This window comes from Pristiophorus japonicus, chromosome X (assembly GCF_044704955.1).
Source record: "Pristiophorus japonicus isolate sPriJap1 chromosome X, sPriJap1.hap1, whole genome shotgun sequence".
NCBI classification, from domain to species: Eukaryota; Metazoa; Chordata; class Chondrichthyes; family Pristiophoridae; genus Pristiophorus; species Pristiophorus japonicus.
The window spans coordinates 6,494,098-6,507,898 of NC_092010.1; the positions used below are offsets into that span (position 1 = coordinate 6,494,098).

Genomic DNA, 13,801 nt, shown 5'->3' on the forward strand with positions numbered 1-13,801 from the left:
CCAACCCTACCCTCCCAATCTTACCCCCCAATCTTACCCTCCCAACCCTACCCTCCCAATCTTACCCCCCAATCTTACCCCCCCAACCCTACCCTCCCAATCTTACCCCCCAATCTTACCCCCCCAACCCTACCCTCCCAATCTTACCCCCCAATCTTACCCCCCCAACCCTACCCTCCCAATCTTACCCCCCAATCCTACCCCCCCAACCCTACCCCCTCAACCCTACCCCCCAATCCTGCCCCCCCAACCATACCCCCCCACCCTACCCCCCAATCCTACCCCCCCCAATCCTACCCCCCCCCAACCATACCCTCCCCCAATCATACCCCCCCAATCTCACCCCCCCAACCTTACCCCCCCAACCCTACCCCCCAATCTTACCCCCCCAACCCTACCCCCCAATCTTACCCCCCCAACCCTATCCCCCAATCTTACCCCCCCAACCCTACCCCCCAATCCTGCCTCCCCAACCATACCCCCCAATCCTACCCCCCCCAACCCTACCCCCCAACCATACCCCCCAATCCTACCCCCCCCAACCCTACCCCCCAACCCTACCCCCCAATCCTACCCCCCCAACCATACCCCCCACAACCCTACCTCCCCAATCCTACCCCCCCAATCTTACACCCCCAACCCCATCCCCAATCTTACCCCCCAATCTTACCCCCCAATCTTACCCCCCCAAGCTTACCCTCCCAACCCTACCCCCCCAATCCTATCCCCCCAACCCTACCCCCCCAATCCTACCCCCCCCCCAACCCTACCCCCCCAATCCTACCCCCCCAACCCTACCTCCCCAATCCTACCCCCCCAATCTTACACCCCCAACCCCATCCCCAATCTTACCCCCCCAATCTTACCCCCCAATCTTACCCCCCCAAGCTTACCCTCCCAACCCTACCCCCCCAATCCTACCCCCCCCAACCCTACCCTCCAATCCCACCCCCCCCAACCCTACCCCTCAATCCTGCCCCCCCAATCTTACCCCCCCAACCCTACCCCCAATCCTACCCCACCAACCCTACCCTCCCAATCCTACCCCCCCAAACCCTACCCCCCCCAACCCTACCCCCCAAACACTACCCCCCCCTCGACGCCGCACCCCCCCAATCACCATACTGCCCCCCCCCGCACCAATTTGGTGTCATCCGCGAATTTAGAAATGGTGTTTTTGATTACAAAATCAAATTTGTTAATATAAATTGTGAACAACTGTGGTCCCAGCACTGATCCTTGTGGAACATCAATACCCACCTTCTGCCACTGATAATAGCTGCCCTTTACCCCCATTCTCTGCTTCCTGTCTTGCAGGCAATTACTATCCCCAGTCCTGTAGAAGGTACTTACGATATCCAGGTACATTTGACAGGCATCCATAGCATTCAGTAACTCGTACACATTATCCTGCAAAACAAAAGCAGAAGAACCTTCGAGATCAATCAATCAGAGGCCAGGAACAGCAGAGCTGGAGGCCAGATACCGAGCCATTATGCTGGTACTACTTGTCTGTAAAGCAATGTAATGCAACGGGCACTGGTTAGTTTACGATAATGATTTGAATTAATTGGAGTTATTGAGGCTAATTAACCTGTTAAAACCAAGTTGTTATTATGGCCATGGTGAAATTCTAGTTGGTTTAAATTGTGTGGAAAACCTCTAGTTCCGGACATAAGACAATCACATATATTAGTATTTTAAAAATAAAATTTTGGACCAATTTCATGAATGTGTGACCAGGGGAGAAAAAGGGAGGGACTGGTGTTATGGGTGGAGTACAGAATGATTGCAATGAATGTTATTGGTATGCGTGGTGTTGCTTTACATGGATTCAAAAAGCAGAGATCATGCACAACTATTAAAGCAAATATGCATAACTAATAAAGCACATATATAAGTGAGTCCAACAGACAGACAGTTAGACATATTTCTGAATAAAAAGAGGGACAAGGCGAGAAGATGGATTTGAGCTCAACCTAAAGGCCATATATATCCTTTTTCTGTTCCCAAAATGTTTTGTTTTTAAATCCACGTTCACTTGTACATTTCCATGTGTGATCTCTCAAAACATGCCCATCTAGATCTCTCTGTTTTTCCTGCTTGTATTAAACTTGACTGGTCTATAGATTTCAGGTATGTCTCCAGAGTTTTTTTAATACCTGTAGTACAGTTCTGTTTTCTATATTCTAATCGAGAATCTCCCCAGAATATAGTCAATTTTTTAAAATTTAAGCTTTCGTAATTTTGATGTCCACATCCTCTTAAAGTGCCTCAGTATTGCTGCAATGGTTTGTGGCGGAGGAGCGGCGAGAGATCGTGGCGGAGGAGCGGCGAATGAGGGTACGGGACCCAGAAGAGCCGAGGACCCAGGGACAGCAGGGGCCAGCCCACACTGCGATATGTGTGCGCACTAGGCCCATGCAGCAGAGCTGGTCTCCAGTCGTCCTGGTTAATCCTTGCCACTGGACCAAGACCTAGCTCTGTCAAGCCCGTGTGGTGGCTGGTGTGCAACGGTCACTCCACGTTAAAAAAATCCACGCACAGGCATCTTCCACCCCCTCAATTGGAGTTCAGGACTGGGACATCGGGTCCTTCATTGAAACATCTGTGAACTCGTGGAAGCAAGTCATCCTCATTCGAGGAACCTATGATGAGCATATCGAAAGAGGTTTTGCTGCAAATGTACAAGTGATATTGTTGACAGGATTACCAAGAACCATTGACGGTGGTTGGTGCCAAAGGTTAATCTTGTCGTGGGCTTAATTTCCTTTAATATCAAAACTAGTTAGAACTAGTTTAGTTCCACTCGAGCCTCCTCCTGTCTTTCTCATCTCACCCAATCCGCATAATCCCCTATTCCCTTCTCCCCCATATGCTTGTCCAGCCTTCCCTTAAATGCATCGATACTATTTGCTTCAACCACTCCCTGTGGTAGCGAGTTCCACATTCTCACCACTCTCTGGGTAGACTGAACTAGTCCAAAACACTAATGCGGGAATAAATGTCTCACAACTTAGGGAGAAAGCACTCTTAAAATTCAATTAATGTGGTGTGGTCTGTGTAATGTATGTAACCACAATGTAACACCACTGTATTACTGTATACACTCAACCTAGATGCACACCTTGATCACAAGGGGGTAAACTTGTGTGAGACCTTACCTGATCATCCAGGTATATAAAGGGAGGTCCCACGCAGGGTCATCGTCTTTGGAGTCCTGTGAATAAAGAGCAGGTCACAGAGTGACCTTGTCCCCAGAATGTGCCTCATGTGGTTTCATGCTGTAGAGTAAGGACTTTACATTGGCGACGAGAAACGTGAATTCACGACCCACGAGAATAGCCACCGGTAGCACATAGGAACGGTACTGTGTTGGGGAAGACTGGGATGATTTTATCGAGAGGCTTCAGCAAAGCTTCGTTACGAAAGATTGGCTGGGGGATGCAGTGGCTGACAAGCGAAGGGCTCATCTTTTGACCAGTTGCGGACCAAAGACTTACGCGCTCATGAAGGACTTACTAGAACCTGAAAAGCCGGCGGACAAAACCTTTGAAGAACTTAGCAAATTGATCGGGGAGCACCTCAAACCGGCGAGTAGCATACATATGGCCCGACACAGATTCTACACCCACCGACGTCGTGAAGGACAGAGCATACCGGACTTCGTAGCGGACCTGCGGCGTTTGGCCAGCCTCTGTAAGTTCACAGACGCCTGCAGGGGAGAGATGCTAAGGGACTTCTTTATCGAGGGCATCGGTCATGTGGGAATTTTCCACAAATTAATTGAGACCAAGGATTTGACCTTGGAAGCGGCAGTGTTGTTAGCTCAAACTTTCATGGCGGGGTAGGAAGAGACGAAAATAATATACGCGCGCAATTCTGCCTCTAACGCGGCGATGGATCAGGGAGTCAATATCATCAATGCGACTCAGAGCCCCGCAGGCAGGCAGGGGCAGTCTGACACTCCCTAGGCAGCAATACAATGGCAGGCTGAACGGACATTCCCGCCGTCACAGTGGACAATGCGGCCCAGGATGGGGCCATTGACACCCACTAATAGGGTACTCAAGAGCAGTCAAAGGGACAGTCAGCACGGAATGCCTGGCCATAGTCCCTTTGTTCCCAACAATGGAAACTTTAACTCATGCTGGAGGTGTGGGGGAAAACACTCAGCTAGATCTAGCAGGTTTCAACAGTTTGTCTGCAGAACCTGCAATCTCAGTGGCCACTCAGCTCGAATGTGCAGGAAGCCTGCAACCAGACTATATTTGAGGTGGATGGACCAGAAGAGGGTTCTTTGAGTCAGGATGACTTTTCGGGCAAATCGATGGACGCCGAGGTTCAGCGGGTCCATGTGGCAAACATTCACAGTTCATACACCAGAACGCCACCAATGATGATGAGGCTTTTATTAACAGTATCCCAGTACGCATGTAGCTGAACAGAGGGGCCAGCCAGTCACTCATGGGCGTTCAGCAATTTGAGAAGCTATGGCCACTTAAAGCCAGTAGACCCAAGACTGGTTAGGCGATGATACGGCAGACAAGAGAAGAGCCCATCTCTTGACCAGCTGTGGCTCGAAAACATACGCTTTAATGAAGAATCTGTTGGCACCTGAGAAACCAGCAAGCAAGTTGTTTGAAGAATTGAGCACACTGGTAAGAGACCACCTGAAGCCAGCGAGCAGCCTACACATGGCCAGACACAGGTTCTACAACTACAGACGCTGTGTGGGCCAGAGCATACCCGACTTCGTGGCGGAACTTCGGAGGCTGGCTAGTTTATGTGAGTTCTCCGATGAATTGAGGAGAGAAATGCTGAGAGACTTTTTCACTGAAGGAATAGGCCACGCAGGCATATTCCGAAAGCTCATAGAGACCAAGAACCTGACCTTAGAGGCAGCAGCACTGGTTGCACAGACATTCTTGGTAGGGGAAGAAGAAACGAGCTTGATTTACAATGCAGGTACGACAACTAACGAAATAATGGAACAAGGAGTTCACAGCATTAGAAAAGCTGCTACCCCCACACACAGACAAAACCGGCAGAACAGGCTTTCGACAGCAAGCAGTGGCAACAGAAGCCATAAAGGGCAATAGGAACGGCCGTTCACACCTCATCAACCCACAATGCGAGCAATCAACTACAAACTGAGAGAAGCTCAAGAGAGATCAGCCAGACACAGCTCATTCTTTGCAAGCAGTCTGTGCTGGAGGTGTGGGGGTGGGCACTCATCAAGGGGATGTCGATTTCAGCAGGCTGTTTGCAGGAACTGTGAATATACAGGGCATTTGGCTCGCATGTGCAAAGAAACGTCAGCTCGGCTGGTATACAAATCGGATGGGTCGGAAAGCGGACCAGAAGATGGTGGGGACAGTACCCAGGACACCGATGTACAGCGGGTCAACACGATCAATGGCCGCTGCTCCTACAACAGGACGCCTCCTATAATGATGAGGGTCCTACTCAACGGGATATCTGTCAACATGGAGCTGGATACGGGAGTGAGTCAATCTCTCTTGGGCGCTCAACAATTTGAACAACTGAGAGACAGACCAAAACTCACAAGGGTCGACACCAAACTAAGGACCTATACCAAAGAAATCGTACCAGTCCTCGGCAGCGCCATGCTCTCTGTCACACACAAAGGGACAGTGAACCGACTTCCCCTGTGGATTGTCCCTGGAGACCCCCCAGCACTGCTGGGGAGAAACTGGCTGGCAAAACTAAACTGGAAATGGGATGATGTCCATGCCATGTCATTAGAGGAACGGACCTCCTGCTCAACAGTTATTAAGCGATTTGATGATCTCTTTCAGCCAGGTGTGGGCACTTTCAAAGGGGCCAAAGTCAAAATCTACATCACACAGGATGCTACACCGGTCCATCACAAGGCCAGAGCTGTACCCTATGTGATGAGGGAAAAGATTGAACATGAACTAGACAGGCTTCTGCGGGAAGGCATTATATCACCTGTGGAATTTAGCAACTGGGCAAGTCCCATCGTCCCAGTCATGAAGCCTGATGGATCCGTACGAATCTGTGGGGACTACAAATCTACCATAAACAGAGTCTCCCTACAGGACCAGTACCCGCTGCCCAGAGCGGAGGACTTATTTGCCACATTGGCTGGAGGTAAACTTTTCTCAAAATTAGACCTCACATCTGCGTATATGACGCAAGAATTGACCAAGGAATCCAAGCTACTCACCACCATCAACACACATCGAGGCCTTTTCATGTACAATCGATGCCCATTCGGCATCAGGTCGGCAGCTGCCATATTCCAGCGCAACATGGAGAGTCTGCTCAAGTCCATCCCGGGGACGGTTGTATTTCAAGACGACATACTTATCACGGGCAGGGACACCAACTCCCATCTCTGTAATTTCGAGGAAGTACTAAAGCGATTGGATCGGGTAGGCCTACGAGTCAAGAAATCCAAGTGCCTGTTTCTCGCAGCCGAGGTTGAATTTTTGGGCAGAAGGATTGCCGCTGATGGAATCCGCCCAACAGAGTCCAAAACAGATGCAATTCGCCTGGCACCCAGGCCCCGGAATGTCTCAGAACTGCGCGCCTTTCTCGGGCGACTCAATTACTTTGGGAACTTTATGCAGAACTTAAGCACGCTGCTGGAGCCTCTCCACGTGCTACTCAGGAAGGGGTGCGATTGGTTTTGGGGGGACGCCCAGGAACGCGCCTTCAATAAGGCACGCAACCTTCTGTGTTCCAACAGTGTTTTGACTTTCTTTGACCCAGGTAAAAAGCTAGTTCTCACATGCGATGCGTCAGCGTATGGGGTCGGGTGCGTTTTGCAACATGTTAATAGTTCGGGCAAACTAGAACCCATAGCTTATGCCTCCAGGTCACTTTCGCGGGCGGAGCGCGGGTACGGAATGGTAGAGAAGGAGGCGCTCGCGTGCGTGTACGGTGTCAAAAAGATGCACCAATACCTTTTCGGGGCCAAGTTCGCGTTAGAAACCGACCACAAGCCCCTCACGTCCCTCCTATCCGAGAGCAAGGCAATAAACGCCAACGCCTCAGCGCGAATTCAACGGTGGGCACTCATGCTGGCGTCCTACGACTATACCATAAGGCACAGACCAGGCACAGACAACTGTGCCAACGCGCTCAGCAGGCTACCCCTGGCGACCACGGAAGGGTCTGACGAACAGGACTGTGAGATAGTCATGGCAATCAATGCCTTTTGAGTCCACAGGTTCGCCCATGACGGCTCGCCAAATCAGAGCCCGGACGGCCAGTGACCTCACGTTATCCTTAGTAAAAAGATGTGTCCTAACCGGTGACTGGGCAGAGGCTCGAGATGCCTGCCCCGAGGAATTAAAACCCTTTCACAGGCGCATGCATGAGCTACCACTACAAGCAGACTGCCTGATGTGGGGCAGCCGAGTAGTCATGCCTCTGCGAGGCAGAGAGGCATTTGTCCGGGAGCTCCACCGCGAGCACCCGGGGATCGTTCTCATGAAGGCCAAAGCCACATCCCACGTCTGGTGGCCTGGTATTGACGCAGACTTGGAGCTCTGCGTCCGAAGGTGCACCATTTGTGCCCAACTCAGCAATGCCCCCAGGGAGGCTCCACTGAGCCCCTGGCCTACCAAACCGTGGTCACGGGTGCATGTGGACTATGCGGGCCCATTCATGGGCAAAATATTCCTCGTAGTTGTAGATGCATTTTCAAAGTGGATCGAATGCACCATTTTAAACTCGAGCACAACCTCCACCACTGTGGAGAGCCTCGCAACCATGTTTGTAACGCACGGAATCCCTGACATATTAGTCAGTGACAATGGTCCGTGCTTCATCAGCGCAGAATTCCAAGACGTTATAATTGACCACGGCATAAATCACGTCAAGACGGCACCGTTCAAGCCGGCCTCCAACGGCCAGGCGGAGAGAGCAGTGCAAATCATGAAACAAGGCATGCTTAAAATCCAAGGTCCCACGCTGCAGGGTCGCCTGTCGCGACTGCTGTTGGCATACAGATCTCGTCCGCACCCACTGACTGGGATCCCCCCGCGCAACTGTTGATGAAAAGGACTTTAAAAACAAGGCTCTCATTAATCCTCCCAGACATGCACGAAATCGTTGAGGCAAAGCGCCGTAAGCTGACTGAGTACCATGCCAAAAATTTGATGGGGAGATGGAATGAGATAGGGGACAAAGTGTTTGTACTAAACTATGGCAGGGGTCCCAAATGGCTTGCAGGGACAGTAATGGGCAAGGAAGGAAACAGGCTACTGGTCGTACAAATGGACAATGGCAAAACCTGCCGGAGGCATGTAGACCAAGTCAAAAGCAGATTTACCAACAACACTGTGGAACCAGAGGCAGACTACAATGTGGAACTCGCACCACACCTGGTGGACAGACAGAGGGAACAACCTGAGGAAAGGGCAACCCCAACAGACAGCCTAGGCGAGTCAACAACAATCACACCAATTGAAACAGACAGCCCAGGTGAGATACCAGCAACCACACCCAAAGAAAAACAGACACCAAGGCAAACAACTGAACCACAACTCAGATGCTCCACTCGAGAGCGTAGACCACCTGAGAGACTGAACTTATAAAGACAATAAGACCTTGGGGGAGGGTGATGTCATGTATCTTACATTATTATATATAACTGTATCCCAACATGCTATACATGACTGTAATAAGATATGACCTGTAACCACCAGCATACCTGACCACCGGGGGTGCACTTGCAAGAGACAGGTATAAAAGCACAGGTCTCAGGCAAGTGCAGCATTCCAGAGCTGCGAAATAAAGGTGCAGGTCCAGAGTGACCTTGACTTCACTACATGCCTCGTGTGAATCTGTACTGAGGGGACAGGACTTTACAACACTAAAGAAATCATTCCGGTGCTAGGCAGTGCAATGTTGGCTGTCACACACAATGGATTAGTGAATCGGCTGCCGCTCTGGATTGTCCCGGGCAATGGTCCCGCACTGTTGGGGAGGAGCTGGTTAGCTGAGATGAACTGGAAATGGGGGGATGTTCACGCAAGGTCATCTGTGGAGCGAATTTCGTGCTCACAAGTCCTACAACAATTCGATTCACTGTTCCAACCTGGCGTCGGGACTTTCAAAAGAACTAAAGTAGTGATACACATCACCCCGGACGCCAGGCCAGTGCACCACAAAGCCAGAGCAGTGCCGTATGTGATGCAGGAAAAAATTGAGAGCGAATTGGACCGGCTGTTGAGAGAGGGCATCATCTCGCCTGTTGAATTCAGTGACTGGGCGAGCCCCATCGTTCCCGTGCTAAAAGCGGATGGCTCTGTCAGGATCTGTGGCGACTACAAGGCCACCATCAATCGGGTGTCCCTACAAGATCAATACCCGCTCCCGAGAGCAGAGGACCTCTTCGCCACACTGGCAGGCGGCAAGCTGTTCACCAAGTTGGACCTCACTTCAGCCTATATGACCCAGGAACCGGCCGACGAATCTAAACTACTGACCACCATCACCACACACAAGAGACTGTTCGTTTATAACAGGTGCCCGTTTGGCATTCAATCAGCGGCCACGATTTTTCAATGAAACATGGAAGTCTGCTTAAATCCATTCCTGGAACGATCGTATTCCAGGACGACATCCTCATCACGGGTCGCGACACCGAGGAACACCTCCACAACCTGGAGGAGGTGCTACACCGACTGACCGGGTAGGCCTGCGATTCAAGAAGTCTAAATGTGTGTTCTTAGCTCCTGAGGTCGAGTTTCTGGGCAGGAGGGTTGCTGCAGATGGGATTCGGTCTACCGAATCCAAAACAGAGGCGATTCGACGAGCACCCAGGCCCTGCAACACATCGGAGTTGCGTTCATTCCTGGGACCGTTGAACTATTTCGGGAACTTTCTGCCGAACTTGAGCACGTTGTTGGAGCCGCTACACGTGCTCCTGCATAAGGGTTGCGATTGGTTTTGGGGGGACTGTCAGGAACGGGCTTTTGATCGAGCGTGTAACCTACTTTGTCCAAACAAGTTGTTGACCCTGTACGACCCCTGTAAAATATTGGTTCTGACATGTGATGCATCGTCCTATGGGGTTGGGTGCGTGTTGCAGCAGGGCAATGCTGAGGGTCAACTACAACCTGTGGCTTATGCCTCCAGGTCACTCTCTCAAGCAGAACGGGGATGTGGGATGGTCGAGAATGAAGCGCTTGTATGTGTCTATGGTGTAAAAAAAATGCACCAGTACCTCTTTGGTAGGAAGTTTGAATTAGAGATGGACCACAAGCCATTAACAGCCCTGTTGTCAGACAGCAAGGCTGTCAATGCCAACGCATTAGCTCGCATACAGCGATGGGCTCTCACGCTGGCTGCCTATGACTACTCCATCCGGCACCGGCCCGGCACTGAAAATTGCGCTGACGTGCTCATCAGGCTCCCACTGGCCACCACTGAGGGGGCAGCGGAGCAAAGCGTTGAGATAGTCATGGCTGTCGATGCCTTTGACAGCGCAGGCTCCCCCATCACAGCCCGCCAGATCAAAATCTGGACAAACAGAGATCCCCTCCTATCCCTGATTAAGAAATGTGTCCTGACTGGGGATTTGGCGCCCGCACACGGAGCATGCCCTGAGTAGGTCAGACTGTTCCACAGATGGATGGATGAGCTCTCCATCCAAGCCGACTGCCTACTATGGGGCAGCCGGGTAGTTATGCCCCAGAAGGGCAGGGAGGCATTCATCAGGGAACTCCACAGCGAGCATCCAGGCATTGTGCTGATGAAGGCCATTACCCGGTCACACGTTTGGTGGCCTGGAATTGATTCAGACCTGGAACACTGTGTTCGCAGGTGCATGACATGTGCCCAGCTGGGTAATGCCCCCAGGGAGGCCCCGCTCAGCCCGTGGCCCTGGCCCACCAGGCCATGGTCATGAATTCATGTTGACTACGCGGGCTCGTTCATGGGAAAGATGTTCCTTATTGTGGTCGATGCGTACTCGAAATGGATCGAGTGCATTATTCTGAATTCATGCACGTCATCCACAACCGTGGAAAGCCTACGTACGATCTTTGCAACCCATGGCTTGCCGGACATCCTGGTTAGTGATAATGGCCCATGTCTCACTACTACTGTTTGGAGGTCTGTACACAACTCCCACTAACGTTTTTTGCCCTTTGGTGTTCTGCAGCTCTACCCATATAGATTCCACATCATCCAAGCTAATGTCCTTCCTAACTATTGCATTAATCTCCTCTTTAACCAGCAATGCTACCCCACCTCCTTTTCCTTTTATTCTATCCTTCCTGAATGTTGAATACCCATGGATGTTGAGTTCCCAGCCTTGATCATCCTGGAGCCACGTCTCCGTAATCCCGATCACATCATATCTGTTAACATCTATTTGCACAGTTAATTCATCCACTTTATTACGGATACTCCTTGCATTAAGACACAAAGCTTTCAGGCTTGTTTTTTTAACACCCTATGTCCTTTTAGAATTATGATGTAGTGTGGCCCGTTTTGTTTCTTGCATTTGTTTACTCGGTCTTCCACTATTGCTTTTTACCTTTCTACCATCTGTTTCTGACTCCATATTACTTCGCCTTGTCTCGCTGAACAGGTTCCCATCCCCCTGCCATATTAGTTTAAACACTCCCAAACTGCATTCGCAAATGTTACCCCCAGGACATCAGTTCCAGTCCTGCCCAAGTGCAGACCGTCCCTTTTGTTCAGGTCCCACTTCACCCAGAACTGGTTCCAATGTCCCAGGAATTTGAATCCCTCCCTCTTGCACCACTGCTCAAGCTACATATTTATTCTAACTATCCTGCTCCCTCTACTCTGATTAGCACGTGGCACTGGTAGCAATCCAGAGATTACTACCTTTGAGGTCCTACTTTTTACTTTAACCCTAGCTCCCTAAATTCAGCTTGTAGGACCTCTTCCCGCTTCTTACCTATATCGTTGGTACCTACATGTACCACGACAACTGGCTGTTCACACTCCCTCTCCAGAATGCTCTGCAGCCGCTCTGAGACATCCTTGACCCTTGACCAGGGAGGCAACATACCATCCTGGAGTCTCGGTTGCGGCCACAGAAACTCTTATCTATTCCCCTTACAATAGAGTCCCCTATCACTATAGCTCTCCCACTCTTTTTCCCGCCCTTCTGTGCAGCAGAGCCACCCATGGTGCCATGAACCTGGCTGCTGGTGCCTTCCCCTGGTAAGTCATCTCCCCCAACAGTATCCAAAATGGTATATCTGTTTTGGAGGGAGATGACCGCAGGATTTTAAGGAATCCCCAGCGTGTAATGGTGCAGCTATCTAAGCCAATGTGCTGCAAGGTATTGTTAAATAAAAAACATTGAAACCGAACATTCATCTGAAATTATAAGTATATCTTAAAAACCAACCCTCCCCCCACCCCCCACTTCTCCTCCCCACCTCTACCCCTCCCCCTTCCCCTCCTGACTCCAAGCCGCCTGGCCGAGGAGGTCCTCAGGTGATGCTTCATTGGGAGGTGTGGGGGGTGGGTGACGCTGCTTGGACGGATACGGGAGAGGACGGTCCCGAGATGGGAACGTGCTCCGAACCAGAAGCAAGATGTTGCTGCTGGCTCTCATGTGTGGTTGGCAATGGGGATGCAGTGCGGTGCTCCGGACAACTGGGAGCCCTCTGCCACCAGTGTTCCAGACTACCAGCTCCAGAGCCTCCTCCATCCCTTCCATGTTATATATTATTTGTTGGACAAAAACTCAGTGCCAACTATGTTCTTGGTTCTTCGTAGGCTTTTTGCTGCTGGTGAATCTCCCTCGTGCCTTCCACAACAACCAGACAAGCACACACCACACCCACACACGCTTTCAGTTCCTCTGAACTCCCTCTCTCTCTGTCTTCTCTTCTGTGCATGTCATGGTGACCCTTGACCTCCTAATTCATGGGAATCGAGCATTGCCATGCTGTTGCTAAGGACGGTGACACTTTACGGCAGAAGGTCAGAGAGATTTAACGTTACCGCCCATTTCATATCGCTTGCGGTAATGCCAAATTTCAAAAATGGAGACAAGGTGCTTTGAGAATGGACAAGAAGCCGGCGATTTGAAAACCCACGTTTACCACCCATGCCGGAAATAACACCCACCATTTTTGGGCGATCTGCACAAAAGTGTAAAATCTAGCCTCATGGACTTATTTTGTCATATTTACAAATTAAGCTTAACCACTTGTTTTCTGTTTCGAAGAGGATACCTTCACTCTCAAACAGAACCTTCCAAACATGGTGCCGAATTTAAACTCCTTCGAGGCTGATCCTGAGGGAAGTTTTCCTCAAAGGGATGCCCTTGATTTCCATTTGAACTCACTCTAACTTCAGACTGTTTGTCTGCCTGACTCGGACTCGGACTTAAATTCTGACTTTCTCCTGTATTTGTTTCCAGTACATTGGAGTTAGGATTTGCTACTGGGGTATCAAAACTATCTCATGAGTCAGAAATCATCGAATCATTCCCACCTTCAACTCCTTCCATGTCTGTGGGTAAAATATGATCAATATGAACAAACCTAACCTGTCCATGATCAAACATCTTGACCAAATATGTGCGAGGACCACATATCTTCACCACTCTTCCTAGTAACCACTTTACCCATTTATGGTGATGGTTCTTCACTCTCACCTTCTGGTTTAATTTCACACTTCTCTCTTTTACTCTACCTCTATCATGATTCTCTTTCTGTCTTAATTGTTTCTCTTCTACGGACTGTGCCAAATTTGGTTTTAACAACAAGAATCTGGTTTGTGGCTGTCGTTTGAGAAACAACTC

At 50.3% G+C, this 13,801-nt stretch overlaps 1 protein-coding gene across 1 annotated transcript in view; it reads right to left on the minus strand.

Moving 5' to 3' along the window:
- LOC139240999 (nck-associated protein 1-like) overlaps positions 1-13,801 on the minus strand; it is a 394,739-nt gene that overhangs the window by 327,682 nt on the left and 53,256 nt on the right. The window contains exon 4 of the mRNA XM_070869663.1: positions 1,354-1,410. Within this exon, the coding sequence (XP_070725764.1) occupies positions 1,354-1,410 (57 nt within the window). The remainder of the gene's footprint in view (positions 1-1,353; positions 1,411-13,801) is intronic.